The sequence below is a fragment of the Hyposmocoma kahamanoa genome, unplaced genomic scaffold (genome assembly GCF_003589595.1).
Source record: "Hyposmocoma kahamanoa isolate Upper Pololo Valley unplaced genomic scaffold, ASM358959v1 116, whole genome shotgun sequence".
Classification (NCBI taxonomy): Eukaryota; Metazoa; Arthropoda; class Insecta; order Lepidoptera; family Cosmopterigidae; genus Hyposmocoma; species Hyposmocoma kahamanoa.
Window position 1 is genome coordinate 4,696,177 of NW_020653391.1, and position 13,155 is coordinate 4,709,331.

At 35.7% G+C, this 13,155-nt stretch overlaps 1 protein-coding gene across 1 annotated transcript in view; it reads right to left on the minus strand.

Moving 5' to 3' along the window:
• Positions 1 to 252: 252 nt before the first annotated feature.
• Positions 253 to 13,155, minus strand: part of LOC113239752 (trifunctional enzyme subunit beta, mitochondrial) — a 16,873-nt gene continuing 3,970 nt past the window's right edge. Inside the window, exons 3-9 of the mRNA XM_026476853.1 lie at positions 12,662 to 12,921; positions 12,140 to 12,270; positions 11,092 to 11,193; positions 7,623 to 7,736; positions 5,776 to 5,850; positions 4,412 to 4,489; positions 253 to 711 (exon numbers count right to left, since the gene is read on the minus strand). Coding sequence (XP_026332638.1) covers positions 577 to 711; positions 4,412 to 4,489; positions 5,776 to 5,850; positions 7,623 to 7,736; positions 11,092 to 11,193; positions 12,140 to 12,270; positions 12,662 to 12,921 — 895 coding nt within the window. The 3' untranslated portion in view covers positions 253 to 576. The remainder of the gene's footprint in view (positions 712 to 4,411; positions 4,490 to 5,775; positions 5,851 to 7,622; positions 7,737 to 11,091; positions 11,194 to 12,139; positions 12,271 to 12,661; positions 12,922 to 13,155) is intronic.

The window sequence follows — 13,155 nt, forward strand, 5'->3', positions numbered from 1 at the left end:
AAAATTAGTTTTTTGCAACAGACGTATTATCGCAAAAACTCATTTTCCTGTCAACGTGGACACAAGGTTGCCAATCTCCCTTAGAGGATGGAAAAAATTCCATAGTCTAAGCAATCTCCAGATATACATCTACATTCGTCACATTTTTTATGTGCATCGCGTATTTGTAAAAGAAAAACTATTCTAAAAACATAATACATTTTATTTAAAATACATAGACTCTTAATAACTAATAACGAAATCTCATACATACAAAGTTACATGAAAATGATTTCTTATTTATCTATGTAATAGGTACATAAATATCTAAAAATAATTTATAATGTCGAATTTAATAATAATTATTTTCATTTTCACATCATACAAAGAAAGTGAATTATTGAAATTTGGCGACAAGAAAGTTATAAATTTCTTTTTTATATTATAGAATTGCACACATTTCCTTTTTGGTATATTGACCAAAAAGGAAATGTGCAGTATCTAACCACAATAAATAAGACTCCAGTGGAAGGAACGTAGCTGATATTACTTACGAGCATTTTCGCACAATATTAAGAAGTTAACTGTATGAAAGAACTAATTGGCCTTAGCGTCGGGATGCCTCTCGAGGATCATGGCGACGCCCTGCCCCCCGGCAGCGCAGGCGGAGATTAGCCCGAACTGGCCGTCCTCGCGTACCAAGCGGTGCGCCGTGTGCATTGCTAGACGGACCTGAGCGAACATGACAAACTCTATTATTATCATTAATCAGATAAAAACCACATGGAAAGAGTGCTATTAGTTCCATCCTGTTTACCTGTGGCTGTAGCATGGCAATACATTTGTGATAAACCTCCCCGTGACAATATTTATTTCAGTTGATAAAACTATGTTGCCATTATTAAAAGTAATTTTAATTTTGCGAATACTGAATCAGCAAGATACCGCATTAGAGTCATTCGTTATTTTGTTTATTTGATAATGAACTATTGTTATACATTTTAAAGATCAAGGCTAAAGATATGTAATTGCGTATACAGCCGGGTTTTTGTAGTTTCAGTTTTTACATATTTAACATTTTGTTAGTTGTTATTTACTGTTTGGCACTGCGTTAAACTTTTGTAGTCATTGATCGTGGCGCTCGCGATGACACAAAAACGTGACGTCACGGTGCTCGCCATGTTAGCTATTGTGATAAATTTTTTAAATGCTAGTTTCTCACTCGAATTTGACAGCTAAATGTGGCTATAATAGCTTTATCGCGGCGACATGTAACGAGGTCTAATCTCAAACAGGGAATTTACTATGCTATGAGTATCAGAATAACGAAATTAACTCCGAGGGCATTTACACATAACGCTTAAACAATTTAAACTCATTGATTGCATAATAAATTAAAAAACTATTTAGAAATACATAAATAAACATAAATTATTATTTCTGTGTGGGGAACAGTTTGGATTTCCGCTTGCCCGTGACTTTTTCAAACACATTTGTATTTGGGCTTGTTTCGCAAACTTAGTCAACTACATAATTTCGGGGCCCGCGTTTAGTTTGGAAAAATGACGTTGAGCATTCGGGGCCCCTCTTACCGCACTACACCTCTACAATATTTCGTAAAATTTTACTCACGCCATCTAGCGAATGACGCAAGCATCAGCAAGCGACCAATCATACGGGGGCGTGGGCGGAGCTTATTTTAAAGGATTCCGATTTCTAATAACATCGAAAATGGTTTTTTTTACCGTAAGGTGGTTCACAAATTAAAGATAGGGGTTATTTAAAGTCGAAATCATTTTTCTGTGAGAAGTTTAGTTTCTGTGAGGATACCAAAAATAACAGTTGTAGATTTCAAGATAATGCAAATTTTTTATCAATTTCAATACATAATTGATGATTTTTTTATTTCGCTGCATGAAACAATATAAACTATAAGAAAGTTAACATAATATGAGGGGAGTGTCTTCTATTAGAAGATTGTAATTGTAATCAACTTAATCAGCATCACCAACTCTTTTACATGTCCCACTGCTGGGCACCGGTCTCCTCTCAGAGGAGAGGTTATGACATATGTAAATTTGAAAATTCAATTGTGTACCTGTGTACGGATCATTTTCAGATAATCTCCAAAAATGTGTCCCTTTCAATAACTTTTGTGTTATTACATGAATACTAAGCATTATTTATTTAATATGATTGCTTGCTTACTTAGTCTGTGTTACACATAAAAAATTTCTCATTCATGGGAGCCGGTTCCAGGTCGCACTGATTTTAAGAAAACAAATTCAACACTCGTGGAAATCGCAATATTTCCCATCGAGGATAAACTCTAATAATTTACACGTCGAATACATACCGTAACTTTCCAATTTATTATAAACAAACATGTTTTCTTGGGAATACAAAATGTGTTTCAATTTTTCTTATCATTAGTGTCAATTCAAATAAAAGCCTCCTAATAACAAAAGTTCATACCGCATCACGTTCACCATTCGCACACGCGAGAAGGGGTTCCTGTCGGATTGGAGTGTACACTGTGTATACAGTGTGTGTTTTAGCAAACAATCGACTTAAATACCAATTTCAGCGCTAGTGACTAAATCGTTCTCATTCATGTAAAGCAATCTATCTAAATAAGTATTAAGTAATAGTTTTATAAACTTTATTGTACATCAATTGGACAAAGGGAACTTTAAAATCCATGCACTTCTACTTGACAATTAAAAATGTATCCGAATATCATTATTATCGCTCTCATTCTTGTCTACTTTTATGTCAAATAGTTAGTTACTTTATGCCAAACATTTACATGAAATATAACAATTAGATGGTGATAGTAGTGGTGATGACGGTGATGACGATGATTGTGATGATGATGTGAGTGGTAATGATGCTGATGATAACGGTGATCATGATGATGATGTTGATGGTGGTGATGATGATATATTGATGTAGAACAAAGCTTATATGATATTAACAAAATACTTTTTTTTAGATTTATTTATAAATTACATATAGATAGATAGATTGCATTGGTCTTACACGGATGAGAAGGATTTTGATACAAGAAGTTACATTAAAATTTTGTTACATGTTAAATGTTCTTTTGTGAACGATAAAATGTGTGTTGTATTGTAATAATAATTTCTCATTACTGTGCCGTTTTTCTCATTTAAGTTTACGAGAAAATCATTCGTGTTACTGCAATCTCATTCGTGTGACCTAAAATATCGTTTTTTGTTGTATTTAAATCAAATCATTCTGTGATTTTATAATTATTGACATTGCTTAAACTTATTTGTACGTTTAAGACCTTAAAACATTGAGTATATAACCAGAAATAGAGACGAAATAAGAGCCATATATTCCTGGTAACATATTAGCGATACAGCTCTTATAAATATCAACTCTCGTTTGCACTGAAATATAGATAGGCCAACTACTGACCTGTGTGTACGTCTCCGTATATTCCAAAAAATATTCTGTATTTATTGTAATAAAGATAATATCTCTAACCATGCCGTGCTGTTCTATTCAGTGGTGTGGGAAATACTGCAATACATCTAATTACAAAACAAACGGAATCACATGTCATCGGTAATTAAATTTGAAATATGTAATTTTGCAATATGTAATCTTCCATTATAGCAAAGCTCAAGTTAACTGGTCGATTTGAAGTGACACAGTTGACGACACCCGTCAATTGTTTCGAACTCGGGCTAGCCAATCGGAGCGCAGTTGTCACGGTAATGATATGGCAGAATAGTTTTCAAACAAATTAAATGATATTTCGTCTCTATTTGGTTACATACTCGATGCCTTAAAACCAAAAGAAAAAAGGTTTGTTCAAAAATCACTCAAAAAGTGCCATTGATATACGGAAAGTGAAATTCACTCCTACGGGATCACGGGATTCACATGAGAGAATTCCCGGGAATTGAACCCGGGATCTCTGCATGGCAGTCAAGTACGGAAACAGTTCGGCCAGAGAGGCAGTTAAATTTAAAAATTAGTAACTATTTTTTAAACAAACTAATGTTACTCACAGGGACATTAAAAGAAAGTAGCCGTAGTTATCGTTTATTGCACACTTATATAGGTAGATTTATTCTTTTCAGCCGACTTTCGTAAGTATGTGTTTTTATGTGTAAGGGAAAACAATTCCTGTGAATTGTTTTCCTCTACAAAGGTGTACGCAAATTCTGAGAAACTCAGATGTGCTAGCTCGGATTCGAACCCACGGCCTCTGCATCAGAGGCGGTAGGCCATAAGGCTACCATAGTTTATCAACTGAATAGCGACTGCAAATTTGTAAAGTATTATCACTTTATCACTATTTTCTATAAATTTATTTTACGACAATTGACAATTGCTTTCTATTGATTATACGTAAGTCTTAGATCAAAGAATAGTAGTTATATCGTGAGCTTACCCCAGTGGCGGCGAAGGGATGTCCGATAGAGAGCGAGCCTCCCCACGTGTTCCATTTTGCCATATCGGGCGTCCCCACCTGACGATAAAACAATAATATTTATTTTAATTTTAATTAAATTTTTTAATAATATAAATAAAAATTATTAAAAATAAAATAAAAATTATTTAATAATTCATAAAAACAGGCTTTTTTATAAATGGACTGTGAACAAATTGCGTATGTAAGAAACGACTTACACAATTTTACAAATAAATAAACATATTACAACTTTTTTAAACAATTTTTTTATCAAGTGACGGGAGGAACACATCGGCCTAACAGCTATAGAGCCACTCAGAGCTTAAATCGCAAAGATCTGAGAGGCATAGCAAAATAAATACAAATATAGTATTTTAATACTGAGTAATTTGCTTACTTATAATTGTATGCTAAATTGCATAATTTAGCATTTTTCGTACTTGTGTTATCGTAATTAAGTTTCTGTTTAATTAAAAATAAGTGCGCATAAGTGATGATGCGGTCGATGATGTAGCATGCAAGTTAGTTTTTCTTATAAGATGGTAAGACACCAGTCCTTTTTTCTTTTTTTTTTCTTAAGCGTGTCTGATCTAGTTCGCCGCGTATAAATCCGGAAAGGCTTTAATAAGTATTTTTTCTGTATTTTTAACCGACTTCAAATAAAGGAGGAGGTTCTCGATTCGACTGTATTTTTTTTATGTTTGAAAGAGAGTACCTTAGTATGGGTGGCAAACTAGGGGAAGAATCCGGTTTTGCGCACTTTACCGGTAACCGATTTCAATAAAACTTGGCAAATGGATGTAATTCCACGAACTTTTGAGGTAGGTTTTTTTAGTACTCTGTACTCAGATTATGAATAAATTTAAAAATATATATTAACTAGAAAAAACACTTAATTGCGCATGCAAAAATGCAGAAGAGCAGTTTGTAAATACCGCGTAACAGCAAAAGGTATAAAATTGAAATATCGCGCCAACAGATCCTTAACGCTTACCTAACTCGCTTAAGGTAGATCTCGCAGAATTTGAATTAGCCTCTAAGAAACCTCATTTTTGCCATCGAAACAATATCGCGAAACAGCAGCATTGCTGAAACTGGCCGCAAGTCCGCGTTTTTACCAAATTAATGAAGATGTTACAACACGATCCCTGCATGAAATAAATGTTGGTCGCGGTCAGTCAACCGTGACCATGGGACCTGTAAAGGGCCCGAAACGTCAGTTTGTTTGAAAAAACAAATATACGCGATTTTAATCCGGAAAAATAGTTTCATTTCCTATGTGTAACAATCGCGAAAACCTAAGAACTTAATTGATACTAATTGAGTTAAATACATTTATTTACCTTCGATTGGCGTTTGAGGTAGTTTTGCGCGAACCAATCAGAGTCCAATGCTTTCAGGTTAGCCAGGATTTGACCCTACAACAGAAAAAATATTATTCAAAGTTAAGGGTCCTTTTCACCTTAAGTAACTAGCGTACGAGAAGCGGCTGAAAAGTAATCTTTTTTAACTGATACCATGATCTAAACGTAGTTCTTTTAAAAATAAGCGACATTTTCAGTATATTACGTTTCGTTCTTCGAGTATATAACCAGAAATAGACACGAAATAAGGGCCATATACTCCTGGTAACACATTAGCGATACAGCTCTTATAAATATCAACACCCGTTTGCACTGAAATATAGACAGGCCAACTACTGATCTGGGTGTACGTCTCCGTATATTCCAAAAAATATTCTGTATTTATTGTAATAAAGATAATATGTCTAACAATACCGTGCTGTTCTATTCGGTGATTGGGGAAAAACTGCAAAACATCTAATTACAAAACAAACGGAATCACATTTCATCGGCAATTAAATATGAAATATGTAATTTTGCAATTTTTGTCCATTATAGCAAAGCTCAAGTTAACTGGTCGATTTGAAGTGAAACCCCTTCACGACACCCGTCAATTGTTTCGAACTCGGGCTTGCCAATCGGAGTGCAAATGTCACAGTAATGATATGGCAGAATAGTTTTCAAACAAATTAAATGACATTTCGTCTCTATTTCTGGTTATATACTCGATGGTTTCGTTTTGCATGGACATGTTGGAAAAAAATAAAATATATTTAAATAATATAATAATCTTAAAAAAAATATATTTAAATAATAATAAAGTCCCGCACTAGGGAAAACCTGTATCACGGGTGCCATGGACACACAAATTACATATAGACAATCACAAATTACACCCAAACTCACGAGAGATATCTCGGGAATCGAACCCGGGACCTCTGCGTGGCAGTCCAGCATGGCAATAGTTCGGCCAGGGAGGCAGTTAAATTTAAAACTCAGTAACAATTTTTTTTAAACAAACTAATGTCACTCACAGCGACATTAAAAGAAAGTAGCCGTAGTTGTCGTTTATTTCATACTTATATATAGGTAGATTACTTTTCAGTCGGCTCTCGTAAGTACGTATTTTTATGTGTACAGGGGCCTTACCATTAACTCTTATAACAGTTCAGTATAGGTCCGTAACGACAAAAAATGTGGGATGGTGATATACACTTCATGTAGCGCTGTCTCACAACGATTTATTTTAGGTCCTAAACTGAGAGTTCATGGTAAAGACCCAGGAATTGTTTTCCCTTACATATAGGTACACAACTGCACACGTACACATAACGTTTCTTATAATTTTGTTGAAAATTAGTTAGTGAAATAGAACTAGAAATTTTGCATTGCTTTTTTCTGTCAAAATTATAAGTCTCATCGGGCTAAAAAACAACGATTGCTTGCTTTGAGCAAGTTTAGTGGTGAAGCTCGACTGTGTGATCGGGCCTTTTTTTTCTTAGATACCAAGTAACGGGACGAACAAGTCGTGCGCCTGGTGGTAAGCGACACGCCTGTCCATAACAGTTGCATTGCCGCTCAGAGCTTTCAATTGCAAAGATCTGAGGGGCACTGCCACTGCGCCCATCATCTTGATACATAAGTTGACAAGTTCCATGTGTCTGTAATTTCACCAGCACCCTTACCATTCAAAGCCGGAACGCAGAAATAGGTAAGGTAGCAGTACTTCACTGGACGAATTCTTTCACTAGGACCTCTACTGCTACTATGACCATTAGAGTTAGAATAGAAAACTGATAAAACTAAACGTTCCATTGATTTTCAAACAAAAAAAATGTTTTACTTACAGCGAAAGCCTCGTGGATCTCCCAGACATTAATGTCCTTGAGGGTTAGCCCGGATTTGTCCAGGATCTTGGGGATACCGTAGGCGGGGCCTAACAGTAGCTGGTCCACGGGGTCCTGGAAAACACTGCAGTTTAGGTACAAGCACAATCACTTTGCGATCTACGCTCTTGTAAACATTTTGGAAAAAAATTGATACGAAATTGGATATTATTGTATAAACACAATAAGTCTGGAATCGAACTACGGCGTTTCAACTTTGTTTGGCCATGTAGATATAGTTGTTTTACTAAATGATTATCCCCTACTATCGGGACCCTTCCATGAACATATAAACCTTCAATGAACACTACGCCATTTTGTTTTTTAAATTTTTTTCACATGGCGGTAAGAAACCTGTAAACTAATGATAATATAATCAATTACTTGGAGGTAGCGATATGAAATTACATGGTGGTAAGAAACCTGTAACTAATGATAATATAATCAATTAAATTTTATATTACTTTCCATATTTATAATCTCATTTCGACTGAAGTGAACATGAAGTGAACAATGTCATGAAATGAATTAAAAAAAAAAACATCTCATTTTGAATTTGGCGGGTTATTTTTTCTATAAATAAACAGCTGTTGGAAGCATTGACTTACAAATAAATGGACGTCGGGTCCGCGCTAAAAAGTGTCCGAACTTACAGGGCGTTAAAATCGTATACAGTGCGTCAATCACGCTTTAGTCTTCGTTTATTCGACTGACAGCGCGCTTGTCAATGATGCCGTGTTGTGTGGTAAAACCTTGTAAAAATTACTCAACTAAAGTGAAAAAACAGGATGGTAAATCATATTTTCAGTAAGTACTACATTGTGTTATAGTTATCATTTAAAAGTGTTATTTTACGCACTAGTATATATAGTATTTAATTTATATTTAAATTAATCGTAATAATAAATAATAAATTAAAAAGCAATTAAAATAAATCAAATAGCTAATTGTCTCTTTCCGACTCATTACTTGCGTAAAAGACTAAACGAGACCCATCACGTCAATTTCAATTGTTTGAAACACAAGCGTTTGAAATATTTAGAACAAAAATTCATAGAGTCGCTTTGATGCTAATGTTATTATTACAATATTTTTTAATACCTGTTAGTAATACTTTCAAATATTGTTGTACTCTTTGTACGGCTCGGGTTTACGAATCAGAGGACCGAAAATACATTTGCCCGAAATAACGTTTGCATAAACTTCCATAATCCCGAAAGTATTTATTTAGGTTTTTCGGGAGAAATATGTGTATGGCCTACATTTATTTCTCTCGTGAGTTTGGGTGTAATTTGTGGTTGTCTATATGTGTGTACATGACACCCGCGACACAGGGTTTCCCTAATGCGGGGCAATGTTGAGTGTGTGCGTTATTATAATTATTATTATTAAATAGTACCTAAGTGTTTATTTTGGAAAGCGTTTCTCTTGCGCAATCAATATTGCGCATTTTAATTTTATAATTATCTCACAACGGCTAATACCCTACTACCGTCATAGCCGTACCTTTTCAAGCACAGAAACATTTGCAAGAACTATGAGCAGTACGACATAGTCGTACCTGTTGACGGAATCAACCGACGTCAGTGATAAACCGTAATAATTATATTGAATCAATGTAAGTACTACGGCATATAGAAAAGTGGTGAAGTTTTTGAGCGCAGTATAATTTCAGTACTATGCACGAACGGGTTAAGAAAATGGTAAGAAAAGAAAGGTAACCAGAGCTGATGCAAGCTTGATAAAAGACCATAATATTAAAGCTTTGGTTATGCGATTACATCAATGAGTGAACTGTGCATAGAAAGGAAAGAATACAGGAATGTATCCAGGAAACATAGCTTGAACTTAAGAAGAAAGTGACAAGTATTAACAGAGAACATCTTACACCGCCAAAATGCATTAAAAAGCAAAAGTTGGATGAATGACAAAATATACCAACTTAAGAAACAAAGAAGGTAATTGAAGCAGACTGACAGTGCAAATTAAATAGGATTTTTTTAAGCAATTTGCAGCTTTCATATGCAAACAATGCATTAACAATTACACATATATTTATATATAATTTTATATATTATATTTATATAATTAACAATACAAATAGTACAACCTTGACAGCCTTACGGTTTGCACTGTGGGCACTGGATGAGAAGTTCCTGGGTTCGATACCGGTAGAATCAATTTAACAAATCAAGTTTTCTAAATGGTTCTGGTCTTGGTATTCTATTGTAAGACAATCACCTGGTCTGAAACTAGGGAACTCTCTGTACATACTTCCCATGAGTATCAGAGCAACAGAATCCCAGAGCAGAACCAATTTACAAAAGTTCATTTCCCAAATTGGTTCTATTGGGAATCAAACCTGGGACCACGAACGATGGAATTTATTCCGGGGCATAACTCAGAACACCCAGGCCAAAACAACTTTCGAAAACTTCACATTTAGTTTTATAGTTGATTGAGCTGATTTTTTACGGTTTTTAAACAAAAATCTCGAATAACTCCAGAAATCGGGTATGAGAATTCTCGAAACTCAAGAAAAAAAGTCAGACACCCTACCTCGTAATAAATGGCATTGTACAAAATTCAACATTTACGTATAAAATTTATTTATAAATAATAAAGGTTATTCCATTATATTTGTGTTCAAGTAGTTTTCACTAGAAGCTACATATGGTGCATTTTGGTAAGTTAGTAGTAGAAGCTGAATATGGTGTTTTTTGGGCCTTTTAATTGTTGCACGCAAAATTAGGCAGACGTTTACGACGAGATGACATTAAATTCAACGTTTTAGCTTTTTCATATTCCTTTACTTGTCACTACGTTTAAATAGGTTGACTTGGGACATTTTGTATTAGACCCGTCGTCCATTTATTTGTAAGTCAATGGTTGGAAGTCTTTATTTTAAACTATTACTTTTTATTTATCGAGCACTGGCTATACAGTCATCTGCTTAAACAGGTAACAAATAGTTAAGATACTCAAAACGTAATAATACTTAAACAAAAAATTAATTTGAGTAAAAATTATTTCTTTAAATGAGTACTTATGAGACCTTCATCATCATCATCATCCCTTTTTATACATCCCACTACTGGGCACGGTTCTCTTTTCAGACGAGATTAAAGGCCATAGTTTGCCACGCTGGCCTAATGCGGGTTGGGGACATCTCAGGTTTTCCGAGGATTGTGAACCTTCTTTAACGTGCAGATTTCATCACGATGTTGTCCTTCACTGAAACACTCATGATGAATTTCACATAAATTCCGAGAAACTCAGAGGTGCGAGCCCGTTTTCGAACCCACGACAGCATTTGGGAATATATTCACAATGATAATACAAAATGGCGCTGAACTTGAGCTCATTTTCAAAGTAACCGGCCGTGGCACATGGCTGTATAAACGAGACAGTATATGAAGATTTAACAAACCTGAGCGACATAAGTGAAGTCCCTGAGATAAGCCTTGGGTTTGAGTCCCAGCTCCTTGGCTTTCGCTTCTGACATTATGACGCAAGCTGAAGCACCGTCCGTCTGGAATTGCATTCATCATTAGTTTTATGGGAAAAGTACACTTTTTGGATGTGGGAGTCATATCAACGGGGAATTGGTTTGAGGCGATAATGTTTTGCCATACTCGTTGATGTCCTGCAGCCGTTCGGGCGTTATCGTGGCCGTTCGGGCGCTATCGTGGCCGTTCGAGTGTCGACGTAGCCGTTCGAGTGTCAAAGCGGTTGTTCAGTCATAGAGTCATCGTCTCGGATCGGGGATATGAAATGTATAGTCTGTTCAAATTCTAAAGCAATCACTCAATAAATCGAATGAGTAACACTTTTACGTATATTTTGAATAACATCGTAAAATCGTATTTGAAAAATGGTAGTGAAAAAGTGAGGTTATGTTTTAATTATAGATGTATGAATAGTCTATGGTTGCACAGTGCTGTACGGAAAAAACATTCGGTTTATTCAATTAAAGTTTTTGTAATCGATAAGTAAATCGAAAATATCAACCACAATCGAGTATCTAAGTGTAAGGATTTGAAGGCGGATTTAAAACTAAAATTTCGGAAATTTTATACACGCTTTTGTAAGGAAAACCGCTAGTATTACTCACTCAAACAAATCAATTAATTCAATTTACTAATCGATTTCTTAAATCACTATAGTGTAAGCTTTTGCACCTTCAGAGTTGTTCAGCCAATGGCATAGCTACATGGCCATTCGGGCTCCGACGCAACCATTCGGGCGTCGTCGGCTACGTACGGACGCGATCGAAAATTTACGGTAAACAGATTTGTTGCCCACCTATATCGAGGCGCGTCGTACGAGCCGACGTGTTTTTCGCTCTTATTACATAGGTACAAAACTTTTTCTGACCGATTTCGATAAATGTGGTAACGCTATTTGTCATGTCGCGTCAAATGGACTTTATTGCGTAAGAGAAATGTCAAACAAGATAGGTTGAAAAAGAATTTTACCAAGAACGAAGCATTAGCCGCAGTCACAGTGCCTTGTGGCTTGATAAAGGCTGGCTTCAGCTTGGCTAGTTGCTCCGGAGTCGATACGCGGATACCGTTGTCTTTCTCCACAACACCATCTTTGCCGTCCACTGGTTTCAAACAAAGTTAACTTGGGTAAGATAGAATAAAAACGTGTATTGAACAAATGTGGGGAAATTTTCATAACAATTTTGCTGTGATTGCTGAACAATTATGTGGTCTCAAACCCCATCCCTAGTGTATAGTATAGTATGAGTTCTAGAGCAGTGAAATTAACTCTGGGACACACAGATACCCAGACCAATTTAGAAAAATTCGTCTATCAAATCGGTCCTATCGGTAATCGAACCTGAAACCTCTTTCACTCGCAGTCCTTCGAGAAGAGTGGTAGGTGAGAATCATTATCGACGTAACTTATGATTTTAAAGAAATATATTTTTTACAGAAAATTGTCAAGTGTGATAAACGCAATTGTTACATATGACAAACTTTAAATATTACCTTTGATAGGCATTACATCGGTAAAGTATCCTTTTTGCTGCGCCTGCGCCGCTAAAGTGTGGCTGCGCAGCGCGTATTCGTCTTGTTCTTGACGCGATGCGCCAAAGGCCGCAGCTAGTCGGTCAGCGCTGTGGCCCATAGTCTCGCCAGATGAGAATTCCGACACAGATGGAAGCTGGAAGGATATTTTTTCACTGGCAGGACCGAATTTGTCACTCGAGAGTTCTACTCTAACGTTTAACCTTATTAGATCTGTAGATCTTTGGAGTAAAAAGTCCATGATGAATGCGGATGTGGATATTTAAATTTACGTGGATACTGATATTCGCTACGACCCTGGTTTCAACCAGGGCTGGTAATGTATAGTCTGTCTTTTTTGAAGATGGAGTAAAATGACATTTGCAGGGTTGCCAGGTGTCGTAAAATTTTAAACAGTCCAATAGTATAGATTTTAAGACTTTCGTGGTTATTCACTAAATGATTATCACTAATAT